Source organism: Peromyscus eremicus, chromosome 12 (genome assembly GCF_949786415.1).
Source record: "Peromyscus eremicus chromosome 12, PerEre_H2_v1, whole genome shotgun sequence".
NCBI classification, from domain to species: Eukaryota; Metazoa; Chordata; class Mammalia; order Rodentia; family Cricetidae; genus Peromyscus; species Peromyscus eremicus.
Window position 1 is genome coordinate 43,140,206 of NC_081428.1, and position 19,352 is coordinate 43,159,557.

A 19,352-nucleotide genomic window follows, 5' to 3' on the forward strand; every position below is an offset into this window, starting at 1 on the left:
AGAAATGTCCAGCAAATATTTCTTAGATTTCTTCCCAGGGGAAAACAGTGTGGGCCCCCTGCTGCCTCACTAAGAGATGGATAGTTAATCTACTGTGGAGTAAAGGTGAGCTGGTGTCTTACTTACTTTTCTATTGCTATGTTAAAGCACCATGAGCTGATAAAATGAAGGTATTTAATTTGGGACACCTTTCAGAAGGTAGTAAGAGTCCATGACCATCATGGCACGGAGCATGGCAGCAAGCAGGCAGGAAGGCACTGGGGCAGTAGCCGAGAGCTTACATCTTGAGACAAAAGCAAAAAGTAAAGAAAAATGGAGAGGAGAGGAGAGAAGAGGAGGGGGAAGGCAAGGAGAGAGGAAAGAAGAGAGGAGGGGAGGGGAAGGAAGAGGAGAGTGAGAGAGAGAGAGATCAGGGATACACATTATCTAAGGCCACACCTCCTAATCCTTCCCAAACAGTTCGACCAACTAAGGATCAAACATTAAACATTTAAGCCTATGGGGGCCATTTTTACTCAAACCACTACTGTTGGGGTAAAAAATGAACTGAGTAATTTGTTCAAAACCTTAGAAGGTGACAAGGACTTAAATAGTCTAAGAGAATTATCACCTGAAGCTGAGAAAGAATTGGCCTTGGTAGAAAAGAAAGTACAGAAAGGACATGTGGATCCGTCGATCCAAAGCTGGATTGCATTTTGGTTATTTTACCCTCTAGGCATTCTCCTACAGGAATATTAATGCAGAGGGAAGATATTATATTGGAATGGATTTTTTACCAAATAAACAGAGTAAAAAAATTCTAACTTATGTGGAAAAAAATCTCTGACTTGATTTTGAAAGGAAAATTGAGACTTCGTCAATTAGCAGGAATAGACCCAGCAGAAATTGTTGTACCTTTAACTAAGGAGGACATTGAAAAATTATGGACAGAAAGTGAACCTTGGCAAAGAGCTTGCAGTAATTTTTTTGGGAGAGATTAACAGAAAATATCCCAAAAGCAATAGAATTGATCTTACAAAAACAGCTGACTGGATTTTGCCTCACATTATACAGAAAAAACCCATATCTGGAGCTCATACATTTTATACAGATCTAAATAAACAAGGAAAGGCAGGTTACAAATCAGAAAATTTAAGTAAAGTAGTTCAAAGTCCTTATAATTCAGTTCAAAAATCAGAATTGTATGCTATTCTGTTGGTATTAATGGATTTTTTTCAGAACCTCTCAACATAGTTACTGACTCTCAGTATGCTGAAAGAGTGGTATTAAATATTGAGACTGCTGAATTTATCCCTGATGATTCAGAATTAACTTCACTATTTATTCAATTACAAGATGTAATCAGGAATAGGAATCACCCTTTATATATAACTCACATCTGATCCCATACGGGTCTGCCAGGCCCTCTAGCACAAGGTAATGATGAGACTGATAAATTATTGATAGGAAATGTGCCGGAGGCCTCAGAATTTCATCTACATTTGGCATTCACGTGGCAAAAATTCATTAAAAACTGTTGGTGGTTACGGCTCAGCCCGGCTCAGCTAGAGTTTACAGGCCCCAGGCCAGGCCGGAGCTACAGTCCAGCTGTATGCAGTCGAGTGCCGTAACTACAAGCGGTTAGTTACCTGCAGCTGGAGCTGCTTGTAGCCTGATCGTCAACTCACATGGTTGGTGTCAAAGCGAGTTCAGGCCCAAATTGGCTCAGGCCGGAGCATGTGGCAGGTAGCTTTTTCTCTTCTTTTGGTAATAGGCTTGCTTGCTTGTGCTCTCTCTCCTCCCTCTCCCTCTTCCTTTCCCCCTCTCTCTCTCAGGGGAAGGACAGCAGTGAGCAGTAAGATAAGGTGGTCTTAGCTCTTGGCTACTGCTCTGATCTTTAACTCTTCATTTAGCTCTGTGTTTCTTATTTAATAAGTCCGTTTAGAATTACTTCTACACACTACAGTTAGTATCTGTGTTCCACTGGTAACTTTTGGAAATTTTCAGATACCACAAATTAAAAATAATAAAATGGAGGAAACAGGTTATAAAGTTATAAATGGAGGAACAGTTATGGTGATGGGTGACTTTACAGTCTAGCAGGGAAGTAGCCAACAAAACTGCCATCAGGGTCTACTTTAGAAATACAGAGTGTGTCACACATGCCCCAAGGGCATGTCTCTATTAAAGTAATAAACTCTGCTAAGCATGCAATGTGACACTGTTTCTCCTTGAGGCTGTCCCTAGTAGGAAGGTCATGAACCCTCGGCCTGTGAATAGCCACTATAATCGTTAATTTCTTTGAAGTTTTACATTTTACCTTAATCATTTCTGCCAATTTCACAATCTGATACAAGTATATGTATTTTAATTTAAATTTGTGGTTCTTCTCTCTTCCTGCAATGCATCCTTAAATCCTGTTGCAAAATGTAAGTTTCTAGAAATAAGTTGTATTGAGTGTAGTGGCTTTGCAATGCCCTTTGGTTCACTCAGCTGCATAAGCAATTTTGAGAAGGCAGGGAAGGGTGACATATAATTCAGAAATGCTTCCACAGAAATGGCTGAGAAGCATGAACACTCTGGGCATTAAAGGAATGAAATTGAGTCAGTGGGAAAATGCTTTTATATGAAACCCTTATTTCTCCCAACGTCATGTAGAGCTTTACAAAGAACAAACAATTAATATTTTGTGATGGTTGTTCTTCTCCCTAATTGAAAGAATTCTTAATCTTTTTAATTTACTTCCAATACAGAAAATAGGTATGCCATATGGGTACCTAAATTACTTAATTCTTAAACTAGTATTGAGGCTAACATTTGGCTTTGCATTTTCTCTGAGTCTTAAACATGAAACATGTTTTAGTAGTGAATCATTTTAATATCGTCATGTACTGAAGGAATAATGTAGTATTATTATGTAGGTATTAATTTAAGATACTGAGTATAACCACTTTTCTTACTGAATCAATATAGTTTCACCTTATATAGGATGATAAATAGTAATATCTAATAAAATTTTTGTGGAAATCTCAAGATATTGATATTTAGTTCTCAGGACAGTGATAGTCTAAGGAGTTTAATTTTCACTATATTAAAATAATATAACAACTGATGCTTAGCATTTGCCATGCATCGGAACCATTCTCCTGATGTTTCTGGATTTAAGCCATTTAACCTTATCCTTAACAGGAACACGTAATATAGGGAGAGCTAAAAAAATGCAAGGCCCATAGACACTAAGCACACACTAGAAGAAGACATGAGCAGTTTAACTCAGTATGATTCAGAGCAGCAGAGATAAGAGCAGTGTCACTAATGGTCATTCAGCACAAAACCTTACTCAAGGGTCTACCATGCAGTCATAAACATCAGGAGTACCTGAACAGTCTTAGCTAGCCCCCAGGAAGGTGATATTCTGTTAGTCCAGATAGACTCAAAGCTGATTGTAAGAGTTCAAATGTTTGCTTTTCTTACTATGCTATATATTCAAATAATTTTTGAGCAATATGCAACAATGCTTGCTAGGTCACCTATAAGGACATGTATCACATAATAGATGAGGTAGTGTTCTTTTGTTTATGAATATGAAAAGTATACTGTTGTGTGGGAGCCCGTTCTCGGGTTCCTCGTGGCTTTACCCAGCAGGTCCGAATAGAGGATGATTAGACCACGGGCCTAAGTGCAGGTGTCTGGGATGGTCTGCACTTGGCTGTGCTGGGGGAGGAGGTCTCTTGCTCCACCCCATGGCGTCTCTATAAAAACCCTGGGGCAGAGACAGTCGGGGCCTGTTGGAATAGGTTCCAGGCCCTCTCGAGGCTGTCCTTTATTTTCTATCTGTTTATCTCCGCGATATTCTCCGCAATAAATCCTTCTATCTAATATTTCCTGCTGCTCGCACTCAAGAAAACTCTGGGGAACTGTGGGGGTGGTTGGGTAAACGCCCCACAGAATGGCGCCATGAACAGGGACTAAAGAAAAAAAAAGGGACTAAAGAAAAAAAGGGGGGACTAAAGACAAATGAACAGGGACTAAAGACAAAGTAATAGGGACTAAAGATAAAGGGAAAAAAATAGTTTTATTACAGAGTTTTTGGCGAAAGTGCTGAGTTCAGCCCTGCCAGTGGATGAGGCATGCTGGTGTTATGGAAAATATATATTTTATATATTTTTGAGAGGCAGGGGTTTTATCCTCGAGAGAAAAGGAAAGCGGACTGGAAGGATGTCCGATGCTGCAGCGAAATTCTCTTCTGTCAAAATTTTCTATCTTCTATCCCTTTCTCAATTTCTATCTGTGAAAAATAAGTATAAGGCATAGGGTAGTAAAATAGTGTAGGAAAAACTTAGAAGTATAAGATTGTGTAGGAAAATAAGTCAACTAGACAGAAAAACTCGTCAATTTTCTAACTTGGGGGCTCTGAATGCAAACTGGGGGAAAAAAATCTTTCTTTGGGCTATTTGGGTAGTAAAAAAGCTCTTCTTCGAGCTTATGGGGAAGAAAAGTTTCCTATGGAAGCTTTTGACCTGGGGACAGCTGAAATGCTAAGTCCAAGCAGCAGGAGAAAGTAATTTCTCCCTGAGGCAAAAATGGGGGTATAAAAAGCCAAAGTTTAAAGTTGGGAAGTTTTGGGAAAAGTTGATTCTTTCTCTTTTGGGAAAAAAATCTTTCTCTTAAACTATAAAGTTTTCCTTGGAAAACTTGGGGGGAAAATCTCTCTAAAAAACCTTAATCTTTCTCAAACTAAAAGCTCTCAAACTTAAAAACTAAAGCCTTTAACTTTCTCAAAAGGGCAAAAATTAGAATCACCTGAAGATATTAGTATGGGGACCACCTGTGATTAGCTCAAAGGGAAAACAACAAATCTCTTAAGACAGCAAAACCTAAGTTCTGACTTTCAAGCTTTAAAAATCATCCCTGCAATGCAGGAGGCAGGGACAAGTTCCTAAAAACCTCTTCTAAGCTCTGTCTCTTTAAACTAGTAAAAGACAGTGGGTCAGAGTCCCCTGAGGGAAACGCTTGGGAGAGTGTGGGTAAAGAGCTACAGAGAGCCCAAAAGGGCAGGAAACTTTACCTGAGAAAAGAAAAAAAGCCAAGCTTTTCAGTTACAGCGGAGCTGAGGCATCAAGGGTTTTGTTTCTGAGTGAGCGTCTTTGAAAAGGTGCTCCTAATTGTCCTAACGCAAAGATCCCCTGAAGCATTGTATCCTCGCTTCTGAGCAAAAACCCGGAGGCGACTGGCCAGCTTCTCTGAGTTGGAGTGCATTTCAGGGATACTAGGGTTCCTGCAGTTGCAAACTTCCTGGAGCACAGAGCTGAGGCAGGAAGGTGCAGGATCCAGGGGAAGGTTGCTAATGAACAACCAAAGCTAAAGCCAGTGGGAACAGCACAGTTGTCTGCTTTCCTACAAGTCCCGGGTTGGTAGGTCCACTGCTGCAAAAAGACATCTGAAAAAAGCTTTCCTATCAGTAAGGACCTTTCTGGGAAAACAGTAAAGCTGAACTGTGTCTGAAGCAGTTGTGCTGCTGAGTCAGAACGCTGTCTGGGGAAAGAGCCCAGCCAGGGCAGAACAGAACTATCCAGGAGTACAGCTTTCTTTTCTGTCAGAGAAAACACCTCTTTGAGAAAAGCTTTGTTTCAACTGACTCCCCTGAGATGAGGGAGTGTAGCCCTGAGGGGTGATTGCCTCTGGAATAAGCTCTGTCCTTGAGCACCCAGACAAGCAAATGCAACCCACTGGGGGACTGGGCCAGGTGAAGGTCTGATAAGGCAAAACACCTGTCCTAATGGGAGTTTAGAAATGGCAAAAACCTCCCTTGTTAGATTTTCAGTCTGTACGCAAACCACACAGACCCAGAAAACAAACGGACAAAAAGCCCCTACCTTCAGTAGCAGGGAAAGCCGCCACTGTAGTGTCGGAAACTGTTTCTGGGGTAGAGGGGATAAACTGAGACCAAACTGGGAACTGTCTGGGAGAAAGACTCTAAAGAAACAGAAGGGACCGATTCCTCCCCAGAAAAATATGACCTGAAAAAGCTGCTAGAATTTGAGGCAGATTCGGGGGGGAGAAAAAAAAGCCCCTACTTCCAAGGGCAGCTAGCAGAGGAACAGAGCCGCAGATACTTGAAGCTCTGCATCTGGGGAAGGAAGGAACAAGCAAAATGAGATAAATCAGTGGGAGAAAATCTCTCCGAAAGAGCTATGGAAAAGCTGTAGTGCGTGATCTTGTTTTTCACTGACTGGCTAAGACAAACACAAGCCCCTAGGAAAGTTGCTATCAGAAATGCCAGCCTCAATGCCGGCTAACGAGGCAGGTGTGGTTCTGATTTGGGGCCAGTGTCGGATGAAGGAGAAACACCTGTTAAAGCCAGTTGAGGCGAGAATAGAAATCTCCCAACGTGCCATAACTGAAAATGTAAAATGCCTGTTCAAATCTCCCGTTGCAAAAGCAAAAAACTTTGTTCAAACCTCCCGGGCAAGAATTTGTAAGCAAGTCTGGTAAAAAAAAAAGAACTTAAAAGTTGACTCTCAGACCCAAAAAGAACTATGGGAAATGACTGATATAAGGGAAATGATAAAAAGGACTGATTTAAGGGACTGATACTATTATGGACTGATATAAGGGAAATGCATTCTGGGAAAGGTAGTTTTTCTGCTAAAGATGGCGACATTGCCCTGAAACACTTTTGTCAGCTCGAAAATACGTCCATGATAAACTTAAAATACAGCTTTTAAAAGAATAAGGAGGAAAATCGTCTAAGAGTTTAAGTGTCAGTTCCAATAAAACATTGAAAGGATACGGAACTAGGCACTTCGCGATTTGGGGGTTGGTAAAATGACTTATTTACCCTAATAGCTGTGCAAAGTTTTAACGGTAGTTGGATGACAAAAAGCTACCTATAAGAGCAAACAAGCCACTTTAAAATCCTTACAAAAGCAAGAAAGCAGTTTATACACTGAACGTTGTCTTAGATATGAAGGAAACTTATGCTATCTACAAAAGAAAGCTGCCATGCTTTGTGGGCCATATTAGAGTTCACTCCAATCTTCCTGGTCCTTTAGCTGAGGGTAATGCGAAATGGAAAGATCCCTGCTCAGGATTGTGGAAGGGTCCCGATCCTGTGTTAATATGGGGTTGAGGACATGTTTGTGTTTTTTCACAAGAGAATGAAGCTGGGTGGTTACCGGAGCGTTTGGCAAGGAGCGTGGAACTAAGGAAGGGTCAGCTCCAATGACGTTTCTATAAAGAAACCAGAAGGAAAGTGGCTTGATTAGTATTTCTGAGGTTTTGTCACTGGTTAATGCAAACAGTGAGGAAATAGAGTTCGGAGCTGTGCCGCTTTTGGCTTTACTAGCTCCTTTGGAAAAATACTTTATATCACCTAATAACTGTGCAATATTTGGCAAAGAGCTTACAGCAGCTAAATACGGTAATTTCACCGTCAGCGTGAAGGGAAGTTTTTCGGTAGAACAAACCAAGAGTACTGCTGTAATAGAAATGTTTGTCTGAATTGAAGCACTTAGGGGAACTATTATGAATTTGGGTGAAGGGACAGCCTCTAGTTAAAAACCGTCTACCGCTGACAGTGCATCTCTGCCGGTTTCGGAATGGCTGAGAGAACTGGCAACTTTGGAGTGTGGCGTCATCCTGGGAAGGTTACAGTCCCCTAGCAACAACTATCACAATTCTATAACACTCACTAAATCCCAGTGCTTTATAACAAAGCTGACTATAAATTCTAAACTTTAGCAATGATGTACGTACTTCCTGTCTAGTTAAGAATCTTTCTAATAGAGATAGTGATAATAATTAAGAGTAAGAAATAGAAAAAGATGAAAATAAGATATGTAAGTTTATAAAAATTCTCTTGTTAGATCTGTGTTAAAAAATCTTTAGGTGTTTGCTAAGTTAAATATATGCTAATGGTAGCCCTATATAAGTTTGTAAAATAGATCCTTTAAGAATATAAGCTTGCAAGAAGTATCTAAGGTAGTCTTAAGACATGTAGTGATAAGCTTGTAAGAAGTAAAGATGTTAGCTGTAAATGTAAGTTTAAATAAGAATAAGATGGAATGAATATAAGAAATATGTAAGTAATAAGAAGTATATTTGCTAAAGTAGTTCTATAGTTTCCTTAAGGAGTATAAATAAGTAGATGTTAATACGTTATATGTGAGTTTGTAAAATGTAGATGTTGAATGTGAGTCTAAATGCTTTGCAAGGCAAAAGGTTATATGTGAGTTTGTAAAGTGTAAATGTTAAATGTGAGTCTATTCTTAATGTATGTGGTGAAAGAACCTGAGATACAGAACTTAGTGTCCTAGCAGACTGCAAAACAGGCAGTCTGAGCGGTTTTCAAAAGCTCCAGAAGCCGCTAAGAAGCTAAGAATGGCGGACGCCAGAACCAGCACAAGGCATCCGCAGCTGAGATTCATGGAAAATCAACGCAACACAGAAAAACCTGAGCTAACATCAAAAACGGTGCGGTTTAGAATACTACTGTACCTAAAAAGGTCTCTGTCTGTGAGAACAAAAGTTGCAGAGACGCTTGTTTGAAGTAAAATTGTTAACGGCAAAAAGTTTTGGTTGAAAACCATCTCTTCATATTTGGAAGTGAAAGCCTGATACTAGAATTTATTTCTTGTTTGAACTTTTTGAACTTAAAATGAGATAAAATTACAAAAAGACTTTGGTTATGGATTTCTTCATATTTGGAAGGCTCGTACCAGAATTTATCATTTGAATTTTGGGACTTAAGAAATGAAATGAACAATAGAGATTTCATTGCAATTGGACAATTTTGAGTTTACTTATAGTTTTCTGGAATTGGGTTAAAAATGGAACTGTTTAAATGAAGAAATTTATTTCTACCTAGAATCAAGATGCAGTTTTGTGTATGCATATATGCTTTATTAATTGGTGATTCATGAATTGTTTTGTGGAACTGTTTATGTAAAAATGAAATTACTTACAGAACTGGTTTTGTGTTACAAATGGAACTGTTTAAATTGAAAAGTTTGGGTTTTCTAACTAGGCTTGAGATTTTGCTTAAATTATAAAGAAAAGGGGGAGAGTTAATATTCCTTAGTCTAATTTCAAAAGTTGTTTGAGTGGATTAAAGTCATGTTTTTGTTAGTAAGAAATGTATATTAAGAGACTACTTTTAAAGTGTAAAGAGTTTTATTAAGAAACTGCTTTTGGATGTTTTGCTAAGTTTTCAAAGTGTTAATGGTTAGATTGAGAAGATTGCTTTTCAATATGGGTTTGTAGGAATTGTATGAGTTTGGGTTCTTCTAACTAGGTTTTAGATTTTGTTTAAAAAATTATAAAGAAAAGGAGGAGTTATGAGGTTGAATTATGTTTGCAGAAATTATATTTACCCTATTGATATTAATGCACCCTGGTTTTGTGGAGTTAAGGAAATATTTAAGTTTGATGTGAATACATCGAAGTTTTTCCTATGTTCTGTTAACAAGAAAATTCAAATGATTGAGTTAAAGTTGTAAGACGGAGAAAATTGTTAACTATATATAGCACCACATATGCTAATTCAAACGGTTCTGTTAAGAGTTTGCTTTGAGTTGTAAGACTGAGAGAATTGTGGCTATGTATAGCAATGTTTATGTTAACCTGTTAATCATAATGATGAAGCTAAGGGATTCTTTAAGTTTGTAGTTGCCTTAAGAGTTTTTGGCTTAGAAAGGGCTTGAGGCAGCTAAGACTGCTGTAGTCACCTTGGACCTAATTCAAAAGAGAAATGCCATCTATATCATCCTCTACTCCCATACTGGGAGGTGTAACAGCTATGGAGATTGTTGTAAGCCATTATTAGTTATTTTTTTATATATTAAGAAAGGGGGACCTGTGGGAGCCCGTTCTCGGGTTCCTCGTGGCTTTACCCAGCAGGTCCGAATAGAGGATGATTAGACCACGGGCCTAAGTGCAGGTGTCTGGGATGGTCTGCACTTGGCTGTGCTGGGGGAGGAGGTCTCTTGCTCCACCCCATGGCGTCTCTATAAAAACCCTGGGGCAGAGACAGTCGGGGCCTGTTGGAATAGGTTCCAGGCCCTCTCGAGGCTGTCCTTTATTTTCTATCTGTTTATCTCCGCGATATTCTCCGCAATAAATCCTTCTATCTAATATTTCCTGCTGCTCGCACTCAAGAAAACTCTGGGGAACTGTGGGGGTGGTTGGGTAAACGCCCCACACTGTTGTGCATGGAGAGCTTTAAGACAATCAGGCAATTAAATGTCCAACGTGGAACTCATATCTGAAGATGGCCTATTATCATCCATAACTCTACCTGATGATTATAGCTGGAAAGGTGGGACCATCTCATGGGTGGTGGACCATTGTCTAGTCCACTCAGTGCCAGCAGTTACTGCCCCCACTTCTATCACTACAGAAACCAAAAATGTCTCTCTATATATCTGAATGACTCAGGAAGTGAAACTACCTCAGATAAAGCCTTCTTTTGCCTCCTCGAGGTCTGTTTTCACTCTGATGTTCCTTCTGTAGCCAGTTCTGTCATCATGGCTCCATCATGGACTCTGGTCTACCTAAACGCTTACGGGCTATGAGCTTCCAAATCTACTGTGAAAACCCGGGAATGGGACACACAAAGCCTTTCCCGAGGATCAGGGAAATTATACAACCTTTTCCACACTTTATCACCAGGAGGGAAGGCAGTCAGTAAATAACCCATGGTTTTTAAGGGACACTGATTTTTAATTGATGAGGAAAACAGTGGGAAAATGTTTTTAAAGATTAAAGACATTCCTTTAACCTTTGTTTGTAGCTATTTTTCTCCTGCTATAGTCACCCACTTACTAATATTTTATTTTATTTGTTATGGCATTAAGATTGAACCTAGGACCTAATGCATGCTAGGCAAGTACTGCAGCATATATTAGTATAATAAAAGCTGGGGTTTTCTGTTTTTTGCTTTTTAGCAAGTATAATGCTAATACCACAAGAATTAATTCAGCTTCAATCAGAAGCTGAGCCCATCAATTGCTTTATTTTACATTTAATTTCTTAATTCTTTTCCTAAGTTACTTTACATATTTGGTGAGTAATGTATTCCATTCAAGATAAATGCTAATAAACTATTAAGAATTTGCTGATATCTTTCCTAATATTAAGAAGATGTTTGAGCAGCAACAGACGTCTTCTCTTCCCTGTGATGACTGAGGAAGCTGTGATGTTCTCTTCCATCAAATGTGGACTACTTGGGGCTCACACAGACCCAATTACCTAGGAAATCTGACAGCTCAGAAATTCAGGTAATGACACAGATTTGGGCAAAATCTAAAACACTTTCCAGTTAAATCATAAAATGCCTTCCATCCAATAAGGCAAGTAACTCACTGTCTTACAGAATTGTGGGTTCTCTCTGCCTATTAGAAACATCGTCATTACTAAATATTCTTAACTTATTAACGAATGCCAAGGAAACAATCTGTATGCCATGACTTATAAATATCAGTTGTTGGAAATCTCTGTGATAACTGGAAAATACAATCGGCTCAGTTCTCTATGCAGTGATGGAAGGATTATCAATTTAATGAAGGCAACAAGCTTAAGACAGACAAGAACAATTGTACAATATGGTCATCAACCAGTTCATGAAAGGAGAAAAAGATGAGCAACTGAAATGGAACATGAAAAAATTGAATCATTCTGCTGGCAAATGATTGACAGTCACTCTTGAGTTGGGAAAATGAGACACTTTAAAAATGAATGAATAGACGCTGAGACAATGACGATTATAAAACAGAGGGAGAACATGCATGAAGAATGGCTTTGTGTCAAAGATCTCAGTCTTCATTCATAACCTTTTCTCTAACTCATCACTGCATAAACCTTTATTGAAATCTGGCCTTTCATGCAATATATTTATTCTTTAAATAAAGTGGAGATAAAAGAGAGACATCGGATCAGGAAACCGCCCTCAGAGAGCAGGTGCACATGCATTTACTGGTTTTCTTTAAATAGCTACTGAGTATGTCTGGGTGACAGGAACAGTAAGTGTGATTTGGCCTTAGGAATTTACAGTCCTCTATAATAACTTAGCACAATGATTGTATCAAAATGTATAACAGAGCAATAAGAACGTGATTTTACAGTAATATTTTTCCCAATTATTCATACAGAATTTATGCTTATATTCGTACTAAAATTTAGGATGCATTGAAAGTTAAGTGGCAGAAGTTGGTGAAATAACACATAAGTCACGATCTGCTTAACTTACTAGCAGCAGATTAGTAGACATAAGAAACATTTAATTAAATCATGACATCAAATTAAAACCAAATACCTGTAATTTAATTACATTTCTAAAATATCTAACTGCCATAGAAGTGTGGAACACTGAAGGCCAGAGACTTATCATGGGACAGAAGCCAGGAATGCCGGAGAGCATCCTTCTCTTGGTGGGGCTAACAACAGAAGAGAGAGGATTACTCTGAAAACCTCTCATTTTCCCGACAGACACCTCCCAAAGTGGCAGAGGCAGCAAGTCCAGAAAGGAAGAGAGGGTGGAAAACAGCAGGCCCGTTCCTCCCCTGCACATTTCGTTCTCAGTTTGTGACACGGGAGCCGCTGTGAGAAGAGGCCTCAGCTTCATGTTCATTCAGGTGAAGCAGGCCAGGACTGCTGCTCTTCACAAACTGATAGAGGCAAATATTTTTCCCTTCTCTAAGCGGTAAGGTATACAAAGTTCGAAAGAGAATTATTCTGGGAGCCACCTCTCCAATCCCCATATGGAACATTGAAAGAAAACCCATTCAGCCAGGAAAACTGAAATGCCTTTCTCCAAGCTAGAAAGCTTTACCACAGAGGTCATATGAACTTCGCGAGCTGTTGCATGTTTCTCAAATACTTTCCTGCTTTTCCAGGTTACCCAGGCATTTAATAAACATTCTTTAAATGCACCCTGCACCCTATACCTGGGGCAACATGCTTTCTTAAAGGGCCAGGTAAGAAATACTTTAGGTCTTGCAGATCAAGAGGTAGAAATGAACATGATTATATAAGTGCTCCATTATCACCTCAATATAGTTCACTCGATATGCAAAATTGTCACTTCAAGGGAAAAACTGCCATCAACCAATGAAGACAATGTTACAAGCATATAATACATTATTCCCACTGTCACTTTGCATCTTTCTTCTCGTTTTTGAATGAGTCTCTCATAGGACCTGAGATATGGCCAGACTGGCACAACAGTGAGCTTGCATTCAGATATTCAGACGTCCTCTGGATGAGGGCAAGCATCATCTCTGGTGTGCCAGTGTAGCCCTTTTTTCATGCACAGGATGCAATGATTTCTACTAATTCAGATTGTGAAATGTGTCACAAGGCATTCAGCAGAGAGCATTCTTTTTTTTTTCCCCCCGAGACAGGTTTTCTCTATGTAGTCTTGGTGCCTGTCCTGGATCTCGCTCAGTAGACCAGGCTGGCCTCGAACTTAACAGAGACCCACCTAGCTCTGCCTCCTGAGTGCTGGGATTAAAGGCCTGTGCCACAGGCTAGCAGTTCTAAATACAATTAACAGGGACAGTATACCAAGCATTTGTGGTTTCTGTGACTTGACACTATGTTACTGTCTGAAATCCAAGATCTCATTTGGTCATTGCAACAGTTAATGGGAGGAACTGCTGTTGCTGTTCTGCTTTACAAGAGGAAGCCAACATCAGGAGTGGAAGTAATCAGCTTAAGGAAGTCCCAGTTCTAGCCTGTAAAAGAACTGGTGTGTTACCCCTTCTTCTTTTTTCTTTTTTCTTTCTTTTTTTTTTTTTTGGTTTTTTTTTGAGACAGGGTTTCTCTGTGTAGCTTTGTGCCTTTCCTGGAACTCACTTGGTAGCCCAGGCTGGCCTCGAACTCACAGAGATCCGCCTGCCTCTGCCTCCCGAGTGCTGGGATTAAAGGTGTGCGCCACCACCGCCCGGCTGTGTCACCCCTTCTTAAAGGCAGTATTTTAGTTGGCTGGGGACTCAAGTCATACTTGTCTCTAAGACTTCTTTCTTTCTTATTCATCATTTAGAGTTACTGAGGGATAACAACTTTCTCTTGGATCATGTAATTAAAAAAATTAAAAGAGGTCATGTAATTAAATAAAATTCTCAACAGCTGTTATCACTGAAAGATGAAACATACAGTAGTTTCTGAGTTAGCTTATGAAACTTATGTAAATCTAACAGTGTGAACAACCAACATCATCATCCCAGCCCAAGGCTGAATCTGAGAGTGGTAAAATTGGGCATATCAATATAACTTCACATACAAAATCTTTCATCTAAAAATGATAAGGGAATGTCTGAAGTCAGCATGTAACTCTGGGACAGAGAAAATGCAATAATTTTCTTTCAGTGAAGTTTGATACAGCCTTGAAGTAGCTGTAAAAATGGCCTCTCCTGTGGTCTGCACCAATTATTTTTCTACTATAGCAATAGGTGCACAGTGTAAACAATATGAAGTGGCCATCACGATCGCCACCCACCTCAGTGGCAAATGGTTCTCTTCAGGGCTACCTTGGAAAGCTCGGAGGCCAACCTGAACTCCAGAGGGATGAGCACTGTGGTTGATTAGTCATGTCTGCATGAGCCAGGAGGCAGACAGTTCACTCCTCTACAGATGCTCCCACAGCAATTAATCCCACTGTGACTTCCACAGCGTAAAACTTCTCAATCTAATCTGAATTTCATGTGCATTTCTACACAACAACAAGCACTCTGATATCTAGGGATATATCTCCCAGTCCTGATTTCTAAATTATTCAAGCAGCACGCTGATTCTTTTGTGAAGTAAACACCAGTGGGCAGTAGCATCCACTCTCAGTTCCTAAGGCCAGTTTTCTAAATTAACAAGCAAACCTCAAATTAGAGTACACTCACAGAGATGACTATATGTGACATCTTATAAATTGAACACCAAGATGTCGTTTCTGTTAAGAAAATAAATCTACTCAACACTTCTAGACTCAACAGAAATGTTAATCATGTGCATCTTACCATTTCCAAATAAAATAACTTCCTTTCTTCAATTTTTCTTCACATCTATTCATCTTATTCTTGGATATTTAATTCCATACAAATGTTCTCATCTGCCTCTCATGAGTTTTAAAACCAGGTGGCTACCATAATAGATGATTCTGCTTGAGCTACTGTTTTATGACTTGGTCAATATTGCTTACAGTTTTTAAAATTATTTTATTTTTGAGCTAATATAATCACACAATCCCCCCCTTCCTTCCCTCCAAACCTGTCCATAATACCCCCTTCCTGCTCTCTTTCAAATTAATGGCCTCTTTTCTCACTAATTGTTGTGAGATGCATACATGTATATGTATATATACATATATTTCTAAATATAACATACTCCATCTGCATAATGTTACTTGTATGCATGCTTTCAGGGCTGACCATTTGGTACTGGATAACCAAGTGGAGTGCTCTTCCTGGGAAGGATTATTTCTCCCACTGCCAGCATTTCTTAGTGCCTGCAGTTACTCCTGTAGGGATGAGGCCTCACGGTCTTTCCCTTGTCCATTTTGGGCATGTTTATTGTTGTCCTTGTTCAGCACATATTCAGGCAGTCATGTTAGTGAGACTTATCGATGTACCTTCTGAGATTAAGAGACACAGAAAATCCATAGTCCTCTGGTGCTTTGGGATGGTCTTTCTTTACGCTGTGAATATGTGTTGCTACCACTGGTTAATAAAGAAGCTGCTATGGCCTATGGCAAGGCAGAAGAGAGCTAAGCAGGAAATCCAAACAGAGAGACAGGAGAAGAAAGGCAGAGTCACGGGAGATGCTGAGTGCTGCTGAGGAGCAAGATGTAATGGAACACAGGTAAGGCCATGTAGCCACGTGGCAAAACATAGCTTAATAGAAATGGGTTAATTTAAGATGTTAGAGCTAGCTGAAAGCCTGAGCGATAGACAAAACAGTTTGTAATTAATATTAAGCCTCTGAGTGATTATTTTATAAGCTGCTACAGGCCAGACTGGACACAGGAAAAGTTCCAGCTACACACTAGCTCTTACAATCTTTCTGTCCCCTTTCCACACTGTTCCCTAAGCCTTAAATGCAGGAGTATTTTGTGGATGTACTCAATAGGACTGGGCTGCACAACTCTGTATTTGCTTGGTTGTGGTTTTCCACAGTGGTCTCTATCTGTTGCAAAGAGAAATTTCCTTGATGAGGAATGAGGACTATACTTTTTTTTTAAATGGGAAACTGCTTGTATTTTAACCTTAGTTTTGAATCAAGAATGCTTTCTTAGCCAAACACATGAACACACATAGACTACTTGAGACTGATTTCTTAGTCCTCTCACAGCATGCAAGCTACATTCTTGAATTCTGGTTTACCTTTCGAACACTTGCCAGCCTGTTCATCATTAAGGACTCCTCTCGATCATCATCATCATCCAAGTCAAGCATGGGGATGCTGAAAGGGTCGATGATGCTGCAGCACCTGGACCCTTCATCTCTGGGATCAAAGGGATCCACGATGATGGGCTCAGTTCCTTTTATCTCACAGCGACAGAAGGGGCAGCCTTGGCCATCGGACTCCTAAACAAAGAAAACAAGCTCATTGATTCAAAACAATCCAGGGGACTCTCAAGATTGCACATCTATAAAATGTTTCACAAGTTTGTGGGTCGTGGGTGGAGACAAGATGTCTTGAAGAAGCAGTTGAGTAAAAAAAGACTGTAAGACAATAAAATATATGATGAGGCTCGGCATTAAATTTACCAAAGAGCAAAATTCCTTTCAAAGGAGCTTAACTTAATTTTCACAAGTATGCATCTTTAATTCTAATGTACAAGGCTTTATAGTCCTCAGATACTGAAAAATGAATTACATCCCTCTTCAAAACAATGCCAATTAAATATTCTATAAAAAGAACATGTTGGCAAAATTAAAAATGATTAAAGCAATAATAAATAGTAATGAAAGCGACCTATTTGAAGTCTACTTTGGAAAAGTTCTTGTGCATATTAACTGTGGGTAAATATTTCTGCTTAAACTGACTGGGGTTTGCTAAATCTTGATTAATAAGGAATGAGTAGGGAAAATATTACTGAGAAGTAACCATCTATGCTGAAAGTCTTATGGTCTATATCTTACACATCCCCTAAAAGGATCATGCATTGAAGGCTCAGTTGCTAGTCTACGGTGTCACCTTTGTGACGTGAGGCCTCATGCAAGGGTGGTGAGGCATACTCAAGTGTGTCCATGAAGGGGTTATTAGGATACTTTCCCCTTCCAATCCTTCCCTCTGCTTTCTAGATGCTATGAGGTGAAGAACCTTACTCCATCACATGCTTGATCACCAGTCCAAAGCAACAAAGTCAACCAACCAGGGGCCTAAAAACTTGGAAGCCATGAGCCAAAGGAAGTTCTCATTCCTTAAGCTGATTTATCTCAGAGTTCTGACTCATCAGTGGGAAGCTGATCGTGTTCATATGGAATATAACACTATAAGATATGAAGCACCTCCCAATCCAGTTTTCAAATTATAGGCTACAAAAGATTTGTTCAAATACTTTTGGGCTAGAAATGTCTTTATTGGTGATCACTAGAGGTTTTGTTCAGCCTTCTACATTCATGTCCCTAACTAAGCTCTAACAGCATAAAATATTCACAGTTGGGAGCAGACAGAATGATATGGTCTCTCATCTGCCTTCTAGAAACAGGAGGTAAAAGACATTCACCACCATGGCATTTTTGTATTATACACTTAATTTAGTACTACATTTTAAAATGTCAAAAATCAAAAGAAAAAAAAACCAGTTTAAGGGACAAACAGGACAAATTAGTATCATTTTTGTAGGCAGATAACACAGAAATCATCCTGTACTTAACTCAGGCCTATTGTATTTTATCAGCTTGGCCTATGGGAAGTTGAATCACCTGACTTCAACAATGTGGCTTCAGAAGCATTGCAAAAAAATTCTTTTCCTCTCCTCTTACTGGACAGATTGCAGATGTCTACTCTGAAGCAGATACTACTGGCCTATAGTTTCCTTTAATTTCTCTTGGATTAACAAACTAAATACCTTCTTTGCAAAGTATATTATCAAAAAGAAAAAAATGCAAACTGGGTGGCTTAATGAAAAGAAGCTGCAACATCCCCTTATTCATATGCTTTTACACAATTTTTAAAAACTTGGAATAGTAAATAATTAGATATGTGAATGAGTAAACACCCACTCACATCAAATAGAGAGAGGGAGTGAGGGAGTGAAGGATGCAAGCAGGGAGGGAAAGAGCGAGAGAGAATGCATATACCAGCATGTTCAGAACTGATGAACTTAAATGTTCTATGACCCATAATTTCACACATGATAAAAACAAGACTGAATTCTTCCATTTTGGATAATCTCCTTACTTTGATATTTTTAACACTGAGAAACTTTAAAGAAATATAAACTTTCCTAGTACGATTTGATGAAAAGAACTTTAAGTTAAGGGAACAGTCAATCCAAGTTATCTGGATGAAGTTTTACTGCGAAGGTTCAAATCTGTACTGTGTGTCTGTACTGGTTCGTCTGTATAGATCTACATTATATTGTCATTTAAGAAAGCTAGTTAGTTCTTCATGTGAAGTGGAAAAGGCACTCACATTCTCTGTAACAAGAATGCATAACGAATGAATGAAAAGCAGATTCTGAGCCCTATGTGGACATTTCATTCATTACACAATTTAAACATTATTATAGCAAATTAAAATTACAATGTAGAGTGTAATGAATACATGTATGCACAGCCCAGCTTGACCAACAATTAATTTATGCCTAATATGTTTCCTCTGTGCCTTCACATCTTCCATTTGTCAACTATTTTGAAGCACATTCTACACATTATATAACTTGATCCACATATGTCTTAGTATGGATACCTAAATGCATCATTTAAAAATCTATGTACAACTGCTGTAACTAATATAATTCATTCAAATTGAATCATAAAGCCGCATGATGTGTTAATACAGTGTCTGGAAGCTGTAATACTTTTTGTTGTGTTCTCACTCCCAGGACCATTTCCATGCAGCTCTGGCTAAGGATGGTTTGCATTTACACCTCTTTCCTCCTAAGATTGACTGGCTTTACTTTGGAAAGAGGAGGAAGTAATAGGTAACAACATCCTGGTAACACAAGAGGAAGAAAGACTGGACATGGTTCTTCTAAACAAAGACTTAAGTGCTTCCTCTAACCTTCTTACCTGGCAGTTTAATTTTATGAAAATTATTAATGTGTGTTACAAACATGAAAGTAGATATCTCAAAAGACATTTTCTGATCAGTTTGACCTGTTGATGGTAGGACGAATTTACCCACAATGCAAGTGGAGAAGAACTACCCACAAG

General features: G+C 39.1%; 1 protein-coding gene across 1 annotated transcript in view; it reads right to left on the reverse strand.

Annotated features, from left to right (window-relative positions):
* The window catches only part of Cblb (Cbl proto-oncogene B), a 193,593-nt gene that overhangs the window by 46,973 nt on the left and 127,268 nt on the right, over positions 1-19,352 (reverse strand). The window contains exon 10 of the mRNA XM_059276843.1: positions 16,350-16,553. Within this exon, the coding sequence (XP_059132826.1) occupies positions 16,350-16,553 (204 nt within the window). The remainder of the gene's footprint in view (positions 1-16,349; positions 16,554-19,352) is intronic.